The sequence below is a fragment of the Lepidochelys kempii genome, chromosome 27 (assembly GCF_965140265.1).
Source record: "Lepidochelys kempii isolate rLepKem1 chromosome 27, rLepKem1.hap2, whole genome shotgun sequence".
In the NCBI taxonomy this organism is placed as follows: domain Eukaryota; kingdom Metazoa; phylum Chordata; order Testudines; family Cheloniidae; genus Lepidochelys; species Lepidochelys kempii.
In genome coordinates, this window is record NC_133282.1 from 14088143 (window position 1) to 14103521 (window position 15379).

Here is a 15379-nt window from a genome sequence, read left to right on the forward strand (position 1 = left end):
GGAACCCCCGATTCCCCCTCTTAGTGCAGGCTGCCCGGGGGGGGGCGAGTTCTCCCTAGATGGTCTAGTAGAGAGGGGAGCCCAGCGCCCCAGGACTGCGTCCCCCGCTACACCCTTCCTACAGCTCCCAGGGGGCGCGGCTCTGCTTCCCCCCCACCCCGCGGTGCATGGGGCGGAGCGGCCCGGCCGAGCTCTCTGTGCGGCGGGATGCAGCGGCCCGAGGCCCGGCCACGTCAGCACCCCGAGGGGGCTGCCCCGGGGGGCGGAGGCGGCGGGGACCGGACAGCTGCAGCAGCCGCCGCGGGAGCCATGGACCCCACGAGGCCGCTGGTACGGTGGGGAGCTGCGGGGAAGGGGGCGCGGGCGGCTCCCCTGCCCCGGGGTTCGGGGGGCGCCGCCGCGATGCCAACTCGCCAACTTCCCGGCCGCCGGGCAAAACTTTCTGCGCTCGGAGCTCCGGGGGCGGAGCCGGGGGACCCGCGGGGAAGAGCCAAGGGGGTGCAGGGGGAGTCCCCGGTGGGGGGAGTCCCAGGAGGCAGAGCCCCTGGGGCCGAAGAGATGGGGGGACAGCGCTGGGGAGAAGGGGCAGTGCCAGGGGGCTGGAGGGGAGCCTACGGCAGCAGCTGTTCTCAGCTCTGGTTCTGGGGCCGGGTCCCTGTGAACCGTCCCAGTCCAGGTTCTCAGGCCAGGCCCTTCTCTCAGCTCTGGTTCTGGGGCCAGGTCCCTGTGAACCGTCCCAGTCCAGGTTCTGGGGCCAGGTCCCTCCCCCAGCTCTGGTTCTGGGGCCAGGTTCCTGTGAACCGTCCCAGTCCAGGTTCTGGGGCCAGGTCCCTCCCCCAGCTCTGGTTCTGGGGCCAGGTTCCTGTGAACCGTCCCAGTCCAGGTTCTGGGGCCAGGCCCCTCTCTCAACTCTGGTTCTGGGGCCAGGTCCCTGTGAACCGTCCCAGCCCAGGTTCTCAGGCCAGGCCCCTCTCTCAGCTCTGGTTCTGGTGCCAGTGGGGTGATCAGACAGCAAGTGTGAAAAATCGGGACAAGGGGTGCTGGGTAATAGGCACCTATATAGGAAAAGGACCCCAAAATCGGGACATCTGGTCACCCTAAGTGCCAGGTCCCTGTGAATTGTCCCAGCCCAGGTTCTGGGGCCAGGCCCCTCTCTCAGCTGTGGTTCTGGGGCCAGGTCTTTGTGAACCGTTCCTGTCCAGGTTCTGGGGCCAGGCCCCTCTCTCAGCTCTGGTTCTGAGGCCAGGTCCCTGTGAACCGTCCCAGTCCAGGTTCTTGGGCCAGGTCCCTGTGAACCGTCTCAACCCGGGTTCTGGGGCAGGCCCATCTCAGTCCTCTCGGCCCAGGTTCTGTGGTACACTTGGACTTGGACTCTGGAGCAGTCAGTGCATGACAGAACTTGGGTTTGGATGGACCCTTTCGCAGACCACCCCTAGCCCTCAAATCCCCTCTGGCCCTGGGACTGGGGATCCGGCGTGGAGCGGGGCCTTTGGGTTCACAGGGATGGACGTGAATCAGAACAAGGCCAGGTGCAGAGAGTGCCAGGCTCTCTGGGCGCTTTCAGTGGGAGGAAACAGTGCTGTGGCCCCATTTCAGCCTCAAGGAGTCACTGAGGGGGACAACAGGGAGAGGCGTCGCAGACCCAGTCCTGGGGCATGGGAGGCACCTGGGTTCTGGACACACCTTGGGGGCTGCTGGATGCAGCCTCTGGCTTCACCCTGTCCTTGTGTCAGTTTCAGGAGCCTTCCCTCTACACAGTCAAGGCCATATTCATCTTGGACAATGATGGACAGCGACTCTTAGCCAAGGTAAATGCCACCCACCTGCCCTAGAAGAAAACCCTAACCCCAGGTCTCTGGCCTCCCCGTGAGGTGGGGAAGACGCTCCTGTGAGGCGAGCAGCAAAGCCAGGGGCATCATGGCTTTATGGAGGCCGCTGCCCTTCCATGGCAGTTCTAGACAAGGTTAATTTCTCTTTTGCAGCAGCCTGGAATGCTTTTAGGAGATGTATAAAGCTACCTGGGCAAAAGTTACATCCTTGCCCATATGGGCCAGCATAGAGGGCACCCATCAGGCCTCCTGGGTTCTTTTCTTGGCACTGTGTGGCATTAGGCAAGTCATTTCCCCTCTCCGTGCCTCAGTTTCTCCCATCTGTAAAATGGGGGTGATGACACTCGCCCTGCTCTCAGAAGCGCTTTGCTAACTCTAGCTGGGAATCATGCTAAAGCACAGATCCAGTTGCAGGATTGGGTCCTGTGATTATAATGTTCCCATGCTCATCTCCCAGCACCTGGAAGACTGCCACTGACCTGGGCCAGGAGACCTCCTCAAAACACACTTCCTCCATGAGGCCTGTGTGCCCTGTAGGTACTTGCTAGATAAGGCAGCAACCTAATGAGCCTACAAGGCCTGTAAGACAATAGCTTAGCAGCTAACCCTAGATCGTAAGTTAGCACAAGAGAGAATGCTGCTGTAATGACTGAACTGCTGAGAGGTAACCACAAGATGCTGGTCTATAGCAGTTTGGGATATTTTACATTAGGAACATCAGCAGATGTTTGACCACAAGAATGCCATGGTAACTAATTGACAGATATGCTAATAAACTTCAGTTAATCTGACTAGTAACCTATGGGAGAAAGGGCACCCCAACAGTAGCAGGATGAGGAAATACAAACAAGGAAAAGGGGAGTATGCCTTAGGCATAGGGATGTCATCAACTGGAAGATGATGCCAGGTTGACAACCACTGGTGATGATGATGATGGTGAGGAGGAGGATGACTTACGCTTTGGGTCCTTTTGCAAGGGATGGCGTGAGTATATGGACGCTCAGGTGCACATTCTGTGTTGTCTCTATCTACCTTGCTGGGTTGGAGTGTTTGTAACTTTGCTAACCGGGTTAACAAAACTATTGCAAATTCAAAAGTGTGAGGGTGAGCGTTGCAGTTGCACATGTCGCGGTTCCCAACTAAACTTTAATTTTAATAATACTGGGCATGATCTTGGGATAAGAACCTACTAAACCTCATAGTGTAATCAATGTAATTAATACACAATAATAGATCAGGCAACACCTATATTCAGTTAAGTGTTAACATGCACATGCATACACACACACGCAAATCATGGAACTAACATGGCAGGAAGCAAACAAAACCCATCAGTCACTTGCTTTGCTGTATCCATTCCTCCCAGCCTTTGTCTGTTCAAATTATGAGCCTTGTCTTTGTAGCTGTCTGTAAGACACCTGGCAATTTCCTCATTTTAACAGCATTTGCCGTTTTAAATGTTCACCCCAGACAGAATGGTGTTTTCTGATACCTCCGCTGAGTGGGCCAGGACTGCGTTATATACTGGACTCGCTGGGTGTTGGGCTAGTTGATCTTTATAATTTCTTGCATCTGTGATTGTTATGGAAGCTCCTGGGGTAATGGACATGGATTGCAACTTCTTGATTATTATTACTGGTATCATGGTAGCATCTAAAAGCCCCAGACATGGATGAGGAGTCGGGGAGGGGGGAGCTAAGTGCTGGACAAGCACAGAACAAAAAAACAATCCCTGCCCCAAAGAGCTTCCAATCTAAGTCTATGAGAGACAGACCAATGCAGGGAGCACATGGAAATAACACAGTACTGGTGGGCATGATGAGCAGCGATCTCATCACACCTATCTGATGTCCAGGTTTTGGGGGCACCACTGCCCAGGCAAGTTTTAAGGAAAGAATTTGAAGAGGGACAATGAAGTGGCCTTGACTTGCTGAGATCAACAGTGATCCCAAATCTATTTAAGCAACGATTTCCCAGCCACTCCAAACTGTTCTTTAACATGCCTGTCAGTATAGATAGGGGTCTCTGTATTGATTCTGTGTCCATGATTGGTTCCATCTAGCCAAGCTCTCCTTCCTTTTTCTGCCTGTCCCATTGGCTGGTCCCAAAGCTGCTCTAACTCCTTTGTTCCCATCCCCTGCAGTACTACGATGACACCTTTCCATCCACGAAAGAACAGAAGACCTTTGAGAGGAGCGTTTTCAATAAAACCCACAAAACTGATAGTAAGTAGCTGAGTTTTGGGAAGGGGAGCAGAAGATGGAGAGGAGGGTTTTCCTGTGTGTTCGTTCAGGCGACTGGCTGTTTATATTGCTGGGTTATATGAAGTTTGCCAGCAGTTGTGCATCCCTTGGGTTGTGTGATGACATCTTTCTCCCACGGGCACTGCAGTCCAGGGAGGGGTCCCGATATTGATGATAACACCATGGAGGCGATCATCTCAAATCACTCCAAAGATAGCGCGAGGACGCTGGCAAGGCCTGTACAAAATCTCACATCCGCACACACCCGCTGGCCCAGGAGGTTGACAAGCGGAGCTTGCAACACATGAGATGAGGTCTTTCGCTCAGCCCTGTGCCGTTTACGACACTGCGTCCAAGGGTGGGTAGGAAGCTGTAAGACGTGGAGAGGTTTTAGGAGTCCCAGAATGCACTGGGGCCGTCACAGTCACATGCTGGCAAATCAGAGAACCAGCATTGCCATGCTGGGCACACTGGGGTGTTGATGGCGAAAGGAGGCAACCAGGAATTTTAAGCATTTGATGGCCCTCCCATGGTGTGGATGCGTTGCCTGCTGCCCTGCCATAGGGGTGAGGCCAGGTTTCCCGTCCCATCTCCCCGTCTGGACGGCCTGTTCTTATGTTACAGAGATCTGTGCTCAGCAACAGCCTAACGCTGCCCCCTCTTCTCCTTCCCTCCCGTTGTGTCAGGTGAGATCGCCTTTCTGGAGGGGCTGACCATTGTCTATAAAAGCAGCATTGACCTCTTTTTCTACGTGGTGGGGAGTTCCCAGGAAAATGAGGTAACTCCCTGGGGCCTGCTCCTCCCAGAGGATAACAGAGCAGGCGGTCCCGCTCCATGCTGGGAGTTTCTTCTCTTTCCCCACTCACCCTGTCGTGTGGGAGAGAGGCGCTCCGTTCCCACTCACCAGGCCCCGCACACAGACAGCCCTTCATGTCCTCAGGCCCAGCCCCAGCTCTGTCTGCTCTTGCTCTGCCCCACAGGAGTTTGAGGAGGGATTTGTCTCCTCTTCCCTGATGTGCCCAGGTCCCGTTGCATGAGCATGTTCCTAGGAGACCCGTGGATGCTGCAGCCATGGCTTTCTGTCCAGCTGCCAGTAGTAGGATTGGTGTCCGTCAGGCACCTCGAGACCCAGGGGCTGCTGGCAGAGCAAGCATGGGAAGGAGGTTCCTGTGGGCAGGAAGGCAGCTCTGCACTGGGTTGACCCATGTCTCCTTCTCCTCCTTTAGCTGATGCTAGTGGCAGTTCTCACCTGTCTCTTCGACTCCCTCAATCACATGTTACGGTGAGTACGTGGTCACGGCCAGCGGTCCCGATCCCATCTAGCGAGATTGCCCAGGGCCAGGTTCCAGGGTCCCAAACTGGCTCTAATAACATCAGCGCTTGAGCCTTGCCCCAGACCCTTCCACCCAAGGGTCTCAAAGCCCTTTACCCACATGAAGGAATCAAGCCTCATAGCCTGAAAACCTGGGGTGAAGTGCCTAACACACCCTGGGCGCTAGCAGAATATCCCAATAGCAGCCCTCTGTGGGGTGGCTGCTGTGCTCTCTATTTTACAGATGGGGAAACTGAGGTGCAGAGAGGGAAAGTGACTCACTGAAGGTCACCCAGAGACTCAGTGGCGATGCCCAGGAGTCCTGACTCCTATTCCATGCTGTAACCACTAGACTGCACCTGCTCTTGTGGCTGGAAGGGAACCCAGGAGTCCTGGCTCCCAGCTGATTGCTCTCAGCACGAGACTCCCGTATGCTAGGCATGCCGTAGAGCTGGAGACCAGTTCCCGCTGCAGGGCCTCAGAATGAGACAGCGGGTGTCACCCTTCCCCCGCAGATGAGGGCCTCTGGCAGCTGGCATTACTTGGCTGGGAGTCGGGGGAGGTCTCTGCAGCTGTGTTGGGACTCAGAGCTCCGGAGCAGCGCCAGGTCTGGGGGCTGGTTGTACGGAGCATCCCAAGCTCTCACCAGCTCATACTGTCTTACCCTCAGGAAGAATGTAGAGAAGCGCTCCCTGCTGGACAACCTGGACGGGGTGTTCCTTGTGGTGGATGAGATCGTCGACGGGGGGTGAGGCGCCATGTGCAGTTGCTCTCTGGGGCTTCGCTTGGAGCTGGGGAGGGGAAGAGAGGGAGAGGGCAGATGGGCTTCCCAGTACAGTGCTGGGTGTGGGACGGCTGCTGGCTCGGGGCGGGAATCTTCTGTCTCTGGGTCTCCAGTTCAAATCTAGCCATGTCGCTAGTAACCCAAAGCCTTTACCATCTGGTGGCTGTTAATGGCCAACGTGAACTGAGTTTGGCAAGTCTCTGTCCCGCCCCCTGTGGACCAACCACAGCCACCGTCAGCGCTAGCCGACCCCTTTGTCAGCCGAGTACTGAATAGGCCGAGACCACGGAATTTCACTCCCACTGCTAACACCACAACCCGGTTCTTACATCGCGCACCTTGCTATCCAGAGATCTCAAAGCGCTTTGCTAAACCAACCCCATTTTACAGATGGGGAAACTGAGACACAGAGAGGGGAAAGTGACCTGCCTATGGCCACTCAGCAGGCCAGGGCCAGAGCTGGGAATTGAACCCACATCTCCTGAGTCCCAGTCCAATGCCCTATCAGAGCTGAGGTTTGCTGGTGGGGAGGGGGGAAAAGCTTGCCCTGCTAGGGCCTATGCTGTACCCATTCCTGGGGCAAGGAGAGGGGGTCAGTTTCTATGGCTGTCCATCTGGCCCCTTGCCCCAGCTCAGAGCTCATGTCCCATTTTATGGCAACGGGGAGTAAATGCACCATGAAAGCGCCCTTAAGAGAGCTGTGATCTGACTGGAAAATCCCATTTCTCCCCCTGGTCATAGCGTGATTCTGGAGAGCGATCCTCAACAAGTGATCCAGAAGGTGAACTTCAGGGTGAGTGCTTCCCACTGCTCCCCTTCATTTCTCTGCCCTTCGAGCCCTCTGCTCTAATCTCCCTCTTTAACTCTCTCCACCCCAGACGGTCTCGGAGCCTGCGGCATACGGGTTTGTTCTCTTTGATTACATCGCCAGTAACTCAGAGCAGAGTGAATCCGTGCCTGCCAACGGCGGTAAATAGGCAGCAGCCAGCTGGGAAGCAGGTGTGAGGTCACTTCTTTCTAAGCATGTCACATGTGGCCCTGCTACATGGCCATGGGGGCCCTGCTACATGGCCATGGGGAGCTCTGGTGGGCTAGCTGGATAGGTCACACCCTCTTCTGCATGCCATGGGTGACTTTGGAGTGGCAGTCAGGCTTGGAGAGATTCTGTTTTCATTAGTAATCATTATTCATTGTCAGTTTCTGCCTCCATCCAAAAATCTTTAACAAACAAAACTGACACGGAAGGAGCGGGAAGGGATCGATTTTCACACGGATCCGGCACCCAACCGCTCCCATTTCATAGAATCATAGAATATCAGGGTTGGAAGGGACCTCAGGAGGTCATCTAAACCAACCCCCTGCTCAAAGCAGGGCCAATCCTCAACTAAATCATCCCAGCCAGGGCTTTGTCAAGCCTGACCTTAAAAACCTCAAAGGATGGAGATTCCCTAGGTAACGCATTCCAGTGCTTCACCACCCTCCTAGGCATCTAAACAGAGCTGCTGGGCTCTGAGCACTTTTTAAAATGTTCCCAGTAGGACACCATGCTCTCATAGAGAACTAGAGTCTCCCGCTGCCTTCAAGTGTATCCGACAGGTATGATGATGGAATATTAACGACGGGACCTGATTTTTATCAACAAACCTACTGCAAATCTCAAGTGTTGCTAGATTTTGACAAGCTAGCAAGGAGCATCCATGTTCATTTCCCGCCAGGACGGAGTTTGTTGATAAAAATATTGTAAAAAAAACAAAAACCAAAGTTCTCCGAAATAAACATCCATTGCCTTCAAAACGGATTGAAGCTAATTGGATCGTTCCAAGCCTGGAGTAGCCATGTGTGCTTGCTTCTGGGGTTATCCCATTTGAACCCTGGGCTCAAGGAGAGATCTAAATCACAGTCTGAGCAACGCTAACAGAGTGAGAATTTTGCTGTCTGCTCAGGAGTTTTCGGCAATACCAATTTGTACTGAGGTTGTACAAAGTTCATGTCAAGGCGCAGCTGGGTCCCCAGCCTTGTGGGGTTACGGTGTAACAACTCTGCCCATGACGCGATTATCTGGTCATTACCAGCTTCTGGCATGGTTGTCCTGCTGTGGAGGTTGGATGATCTAACTGAGTAGGTGTAATCAAATTAACCAGTTGTCCTGCCTCCCAGGCTTCTGGCCGGGAGGATATCCCAGAGCACACTGCACGGGCAGTCCTGTGCACCAACAGCTAAGGCATTGTGGGATAGCCAACAGTTTCCCAGCATGCACTGTTGTATAGTAGGGCTGGAAAATCCAGCATGGTTGACACAGGGCACCCGGGGGAAATGGTGCTCCATGAACACACTGAGTCACGTTAGCTGTGTGCTGTCTGCTGGGCACGTCCAGAGCTACGCTTGTCATGCTTGTACCAAGGCCTAAGAGAAGCAGAACAATCCCAAGCAAGACTTGCCTCTTCCACAGCAGCTGATCTGTGCTGATGTAATGTGAGCCCAGAGCTGCCCGGGCATGTCATTAGCCAGAGTGGAGGCGGTTGTTCTATTTGAGAACAGAGTAAACAAATACAGCGGACATGCAAGCCACATCGGCGTTTCCTAATCCAGCTCCTCCCAAGATTGTTGGAAACAGCTGTGACGGGAGGCACTGCTATGTCCGGCGCTCTGTGTTTGCGTAACACAAGGCCTGGGCAGATAGCAGCGTGGCCACAGGCAGCTGGGAAGGAGAATGGCATTCCACCGCCATGATGTCATCCCAAGGGGTTCCAGGGGGCTGAGCAGTGGGTTGCAGGGCAGCATGGACAGCTGAGCGAGCCTTCCTCATGGGTTCTCTTGCACTGCGCATGTGTGTGGGCCAATGAGAATAACCATCGTAATGTCGTGCCCAGTTCCGTCTGAGGATCCCAAAGAGCTTCATCTTATAAAAATCCCATAAGGCAGGGGAGGGCTCTGCTGGATTCACTCCTCCCATGGCTGAAATGCAGCCACCTCTGGGGTGGAATGTGGCAGCTGTTTTACCAGCTGCCCAGCACAACAGGAAGTGAAGCTGGTTTCATTCAGATGAACCTACAGAGGGAATTTAGATGGGCAGGATGCGATCACCTGACTGGGAGCATGGCCAGGACGTTGGGGTTAATGCCCCTAAGTGCGTACGGGTCTTTAATGCTGGCAAACAGTCATAATGACCTCAGGTTTGTGTGTCGCCCCAAATCTGACCCTCCAGAGAACAGCTCACCCTAGCCTTAGGCATTGGCTTTAGGGGCTTGCTAAGGAACGAGGCAACCAAGTCCCTATAAGTGCTTTTGAAAAATCTCACCAGGTATTTCATACAGGGTCCCCCATCCAAGGGCTGAGCCAGCCTGCATCCACCTAGCTTCCTTGTAGTGCTGGGATCCCAAAGCAGGTGGCCTGGCTGTAGGTGAAGGTGCATGCAGACAAGCTAGCACCCGTGGGGAGTGGTGCAGAGACACAGCACCCTAGCAGAGGCTGAAAGCAGGTGCCAAGCAAGGCCATGCCCCGGTGGGATTCCCCATCACATCTAGTGAAGGGGAACTTGCCCTCCAGCCTGCGTGATCTCTCTCCCTGCCCCCATGCATACAGCCCACATGCACTATCTCCGAGCCATGGCTGCCAGCCTGCACCTCCTGCCAAGCCAAGGCAAGAGGCTGCAGCTCAGAAAGGCGCAGCCTGGGGAGAGCCAGGGAAGCCGCAGGTTGGTTTCTGCGCCTCCCTTCGGGCCACCCCAGGTTAGCTCCCACTCTGTCTCCTGGCCATCGTCCCCTGACGATGAAATTGTCCGAGCTCCTCTGATCTGCTCCCCCCATGTACCCTGTCTGATCCAGCACCCCAGCCCTGCACTCGCTCCTATTCCCTTCCCCCCCATCCATCTGCCTCCTTAAACCTCCCTGTCCTTTCCCTTCCTTTAGGTGGACGACAGCCCTCTGTCTGAGCAAAGCGTCGCCCAGGTAAGGGTCCCAGGACTCCCCTTTCCTCTCTGGGGGCTGGCGTGGGCGGGCAGCGCCTGGGCAGTGGAGGAGGCCTGGTGAAGTGGCCTGCCCCTGGGGCACCAGCATGGAGGAGATGGACACCATGCGCTGCAGGGATCAGCTCCTGAGCACACTGTGCTAGCCATTGGGAGCACCCAAGCAAGGCTGTGTGACACAAGGAGGAGTAGTGGGTATTCTATAGTCCCAGTCCCTGGGGGCACACGGACCCTTGGAGGGGTTCTTCTACCCCTTGAGGCTGTCCGCATGGATGGGTTGATCAGAATCCCCCCCCTCGCCCCCTCCCCCACGGCACCTGTAGCATCAATACAGCACCTCCCAACATTGGGAGCTGTCAGCCTTTAAATCACCAGGTCCCACTCACAACAGTGTGTCAATATTCCTTCCGTGGCCAAGGACGCTTCAGAGCTCCCCCCGGGATGTGTATCTTTATCTCCATTTAAAGACCTTGTGGCACAGAGAGGTGAAGTGAATTGGCCAAGTTCACACCGCGTGTCAAACACAGGAGAGGGAACTCACCAGTCTTGATTTATAATCTTCTGCTCTAACCCCAACCTCCCTCTCTAGAATAGAACCCAGGTGTCCTGACTCCCAGTCACCAGACCACACTCCCCTTCCCAAGCCAAGCACAAAACCCAGGGTTCCTGGCTCCCAATTCCCCCTGCTCTCACCACAAGGCATCACTTTGGGGTCGGGGGGAGGTCGGGAAAACCTTGGAATAGAAATGTGCTATGCCTGGAACTCACGTGCCTCTAGCAGGCTTTGCTCTGCTGGATCCAGCCTTGTAACAACGCGCCCACAGCAGGTTTGAGAGTCATCAGACCAAGCCCCCAGCTCCACCTGGTTCCTCAGAATGGGGCAAGGTGAGTGGGTGGCTTTAGGACAGGGTGTCCCTCTCTGGGCAGGTTCCTTACATCCCATACTGGGCGGGGGGATGGGCGGCTCTCCAGGCAGCTGGAAAGGCAGGGTCTGCATGGGGAGTATCAGCGGGAACCTTGCAGTGCCCCTCATACGCTCTTTCCTTGCAGGTCTTTCTGTCTAGACTAATCCTGTCAGCATGAGCCCTGCGGCCGAGTCCGTGTCTAACCCAGCACTAACCACCTTCTCACACCAGGCAGAGTAAGTGACTCCCACAGCTGGGGCCCATCTCTGCACATGCCTCTGTTGCCTGTGGCTGCAGCACCCATGTCACTTCACTTAACCCCTTCCTCCCCTCCCCTCCAAGGAACCAGCTGGAAAAAACCTCCTTGCCTTGGTGCCTGCTCTGTATCCACGGTGCAGCCAGTGCTTGCCGCCACCTGGTGTACCCACTCACCTCTGTGCATGGCTGGCATCATACCTCTCCTAGGGAACTGCCTCTCTCTTCTGTCCTAATTCCTCTCGCCCCAGGTGGTTTAGCATGTTTCCACCCATAGACACGCTCAGCTCTGCAAATCGCCAGGTGGTCAGGACGGCTGGATGGAGAAACCCATTTGAGATTGAGGGCGGGGTGGCTAAAAATGACATTAAACCGCGACTATAGTTACCCGGGTTCTTTGACAGTACATGGTCACCTGTTGTAACGGTCCCAACCACCGGTTTCCCTTTGCTGGCTGCCAAACACACACTGTGGTATGTAATTGGCATGTGTATCCAGGTTGATCACAGCTTGGAGTCCCTGGTCAGGTGGACGGGTCTAAAGCCAGTTCCCATCAGCACTGATGTCTTTGCTCCTTGGAAAAATCTACCCTCTACGTTGGATCAGGAACTGTATTTGGTGGACAGGTGCAAGACCTGGTTTTAAACATCAGTTCCAGCCAGCATTTCCCCTGAGCTGCGATATGAAGACCCCGATGTGAAGGCCTCCTGGATCCAAGGATGTTCAAACCAGGGGTTCTTTCTAGGATCCAGCTCTAGCCCCAGCAAACTCTGTTGATGAGGTGACACCTGCTGATTGGTGCTTAGTGTCCAGGTTGCTGACTGAGGCTAAAATGGGGTTCCCGGACACACCGAATTCCTGGAATGGAGTTTGCTGGCTCAGGTAGAGCCCTCCTCAGCTGGAGGGAGGGTCGCTGAGACATGGCGAGTGGAGAGAAGTGCCTTCCCCCATGACATTGCAAAACTGCTTGCATCTTCCTGAGCGTCTGAGCCCAGAGAGCAGCCTGAGCGCTTGTGAGAACGAGGGGAATCTATGGCTGTCAGGTCTCTGGGACTTGAGTCCCTGTTTCCTTCCAGGGATGGAGGGAGCTATAGAAATATACAGGCAAAAGGAGCTCACTCACCCCCTTGTCTGGAGTCCTTGCTACAGCCGGTGCCACTCCTAGTGTATCGAAGAGGCACATCTGCCACCAAGTGGCTGTTTGAGAGAAATCAGGACGCAAACCACCTGGCTTGTCTCATGGAGACACATCAGAAATCTCCCTCTTGAATGGGGCAGGTTTATGTTGGCACTGAATGGGTCTCCTGGTGCCCGTGAAGGAGTCCTGCTGAGTTCATATGGAGCTGTAATCCGTTTGCAGAATCCCTGAGGCTGTGGGGCTTAATGTCTCTCTGTTTTTCTTCTCCTTTCCCTCCCCCCACTTCCTTAATAGGTTCTGCAATCTGCCAAAGAGCAAATTAAATGGTCCTTATTAAAGTGAACGTCCCAGAGGAGAGCGCCTGGATCTTCCTGATTGGATGGGTCTGAACCGCGACGGCAAATGATTCCTCACCTTATTCGATTAGCCGTTTGCAAATTGGCATGAAAAGTCTGATAAAAGCTTTGGGGTAGGATGCAAGATGGCTGACATGGGCCGTGCCTCCTGGGGGAACTCCAGCCTTTCACGGACACTGCTTTAAACCCGGTCTCAGTGCCATGAAATTCTCTGCATGCTAAAGGGGAGGGTTGGGGTTGGGAGAATTGACTGGTTAACAGACCAAATTCTGCTCCTTAAACCAGTGTAAATGTGGAGTGACGTCAATGGGTGTAACTGAGAGCAGAACCTGGCCCAAGATCCATAAAGAACGACAGAACTCCTCAGAAATGAATAGGAGGGTTGATCATTTGTATTTACACCACCTAAAGCGCTGCGTGAGAGTCAATTACAATTTGTTTGGTATGAGCAGAGCCAGAACATACCATAGTTGAATCTTCAGTTTCACCAGTAAAGAGCTGGCTGCTTTTTTTGCGGGGCTGTCACTAGTGCCTGTACCCTTGTTGATCGATGCTGCGAGCCAATGCTTGCTTGCTGCTCAGTGAGGGTTGAGCCTGAGACTTTCAAAACCATAGGAAGGGATTTGCTTGCCCTTTTCTCATTCAAACAGCTGGGGCTTGGGCATCCAGGTCCCCCTAAGCTCTTTGGAATATCTCAGCCATGTCCAAAATCTCTTCCGCTGTCTCCCAAGGCAACCAACGCTTTGATCCCTTTTGGGGATGGCCAGGCCTGTGCAGAGGGTCAGCGTGAAGTAAGTGCCTCTGTCACGTCCACTCTCACGTGCAGGGTGGAGATGAGTGCACAGGAATCATTGTCACCCTGTCAGAGTAAGATTCAAAACATCCCAATGATGAGCACTAATAACCCCCGCTCCCCAAAATACCCTCTTACAAGGCGCTTTTCATCAGTAGATCTCAAAGCACTTTACAAAGGAGGTCAGGTCATTATACAGATGGGGAAACTGAGGCACAGAGCAGGGCAGTGACTTGCCCAAGGTCATCTAGTAGGCCAGTGGCAGAGCTCGGAATAGAATCCAGGTCTCCTGAGTCCCAATCCAGCACTCCAGCCACTAGGCAGTACTGCCTCCCTCGTGCAGTTTTGGCTGTTGTTAACTTTGTAAAAACAATCCTGTTGCAAATAGCTGTCGGCTCAAACATCATTAAAGGACCCAGCTATGGGAAAAATCCTATTTCAAGAGCTATCATTTCCTTCCCTTTAACACCCCAGATTATCAATAGCAAGAAAAAAATGAAAATCGAATGAAGGAGAATTGGCTAGCTGTGTGATACTTACCTCATCAAGGGCTTGGTACGTTTCAATCCACTTCTGTAAACTGGGCATGCCCAGCTTCTTTTATGATCAACAAATAAAGTTTTATAGCACATGGGTCATTTTTCCCGATTGGTCTCTCCTGTCTGTAATGCACGTGGGTGCCTGCGTGCTCCTATTACTGTACCATGCAGAATTAAGACTGTCACTTTTTCCATTACAGGGCTTGATTTTTTGAGGGGTTTATAACTCATCCATTAAAATCACTCTGGATGCAGGCACAGCATCAGCCTGGGCCGTGTCTATTTTTGTTAAATGTTTTTCCTTCGGTGGCAGCCGTGCTCCCGAGGAGCCTGCATTTGTTATCTTTGCAGTGAACTTCTGCACCCTGCGGCTTCATACCATAGCTTTGAGGGGGCTGAAATATTTATTTTACTTCGGGACAGCAGATTTGTTTCATGGCCTAGTGTACATGAAAAACGGTCCATTCTGCCTTCAGCCCGCATGGCTGCTGCGTGTGTTCTCACAGCACTGTAGGACCAGGCGTCTCTCTGAGAAAAGGAAACGGCAGGTGATTTTTCATCCGGAGCTGCTAGAAGCAGCTCAGATCAAATGCATAAGTGTTCTAGGGTGACCAGACAGCAACTGTGAAAAAACAGGACAGAGCCTGGGGGGTAATAGGCACCTGTATAAGAAAAAGTCCCAAAAAACAGGACTGTCCCTATAAAAATGGGACAACTGGTCACCCTAAAGTGTGCGGGGGACTATCTTTTCACATCTTGCTCTTTAGCGGGGGCAGGAAACATGTCTGGAGTGGACCCAGGGTGATAGAACGAATTAATGCAGCACGGCCTCGGCAAGGTTCCAAACTGGGTGACCAGATAGCAAGTGTGAAAAATTGGGACAGGAAGGAGGGGTAATAGAGTCCTATATAAGACAAAGCCCCTAATATTGGAACGTCTAGTCACCCTAGAGCCAAGAAACTCACTCTGTTGGGGGTGGCTTCCAGGAGATTCAGACCTGGCTCCTCATCTCTTGGGAACATCATGCACCTGGCTGGCCTGGGCTCCCCCAAAGATCTTCGGGTAAAGCCAGAGCTCTCTTTAATCATGGCTTGATTTCTCCGTTTGTGACGGTCCCTAACGCCTCGGCTTGGGACTGTCTCTTGTTCCCCACTCCCTCGCATGAGACAGAACCTTTTCACAACCCCGCCCCTAGCCACTTGAGACTCCGCCCACAGTCCCACTTAGCCCCGCCCCCCGCGGCTCCCCATTCGTGATCCTG

At 53.8% G+C, this 15379-nt stretch overlaps 1 protein-coding gene across 4 annotated transcripts; it reads left to right on the forward strand.

Moving 5' to 3' along the window:
- The first annotated feature begins 177 nt into the window (after positions 1-177).
- Positions 178-14213, forward strand: COPZ2 (COPI coat complex subunit zeta 2). 4 transcript variants are annotated; one of them, XR_012156386.1, is made up of 10 exons: positions 178-330; positions 1734-1808; positions 3973-4054; positions 4759-4850; positions 5299-5354; positions 6055-6132; positions 6910-6961; positions 10077-10115; positions 11183-11273; positions 12725-14213. XR_012156386.1 is itself a non-coding variant. In XM_073325911.1 (9 exons), exons 1-9 carry the CDS (start codon positions 208-210, stop codon positions 12770-12772), a joined length of 645 nt encoding a protein of 214 aa, XP_073182012.1. In that variant the 5' UTR covers positions 178-207; the 3' UTR covers positions 12773-14213. The 4 variants fall into 4 exon arrangements, 1 of the variants encoding a protein (XP_073182012.1); XR_012156384.1 differs by lacking the exon at positions 11183-11273 and adding an exon at positions 7047-7167 and having other exon boundaries at positions 12725-12771; XR_012156385.1 differs by lacking the exon at positions 11183-11273 and adding an exon at positions 7047-7167 and having other exon boundaries at positions 1740-1808; positions 12725-12771.
- The last annotated feature ends 1166 nt before the right edge of the window (positions 14214-15379 follow it).

Bases quoted from the DNA above. Each gene is read 5' to 3' on its own strand.
- COPZ2 (XM_073325911.1), top strand. From the start codon at position 208: ATGCAGCGGCCCGAGGCCCGGCCACGTCAGCACCCCGAGGGGGCTGCC. The intron at 331-1,733 runs GTACGGTGGGGA...TCCTTGTGTCAG, and splicing joins TGGACCCCACGAGGCCGCTG to TTTCAGGAGCCTTCCCTCTA. The intron at 6,962-10,076 runs GTGAGTGCTTCC...CCCTTCCTTTAG, and splicing joins TCCAGAAGGTGAACTTCAGG to GTGGACGACAGCCCTCTGTC.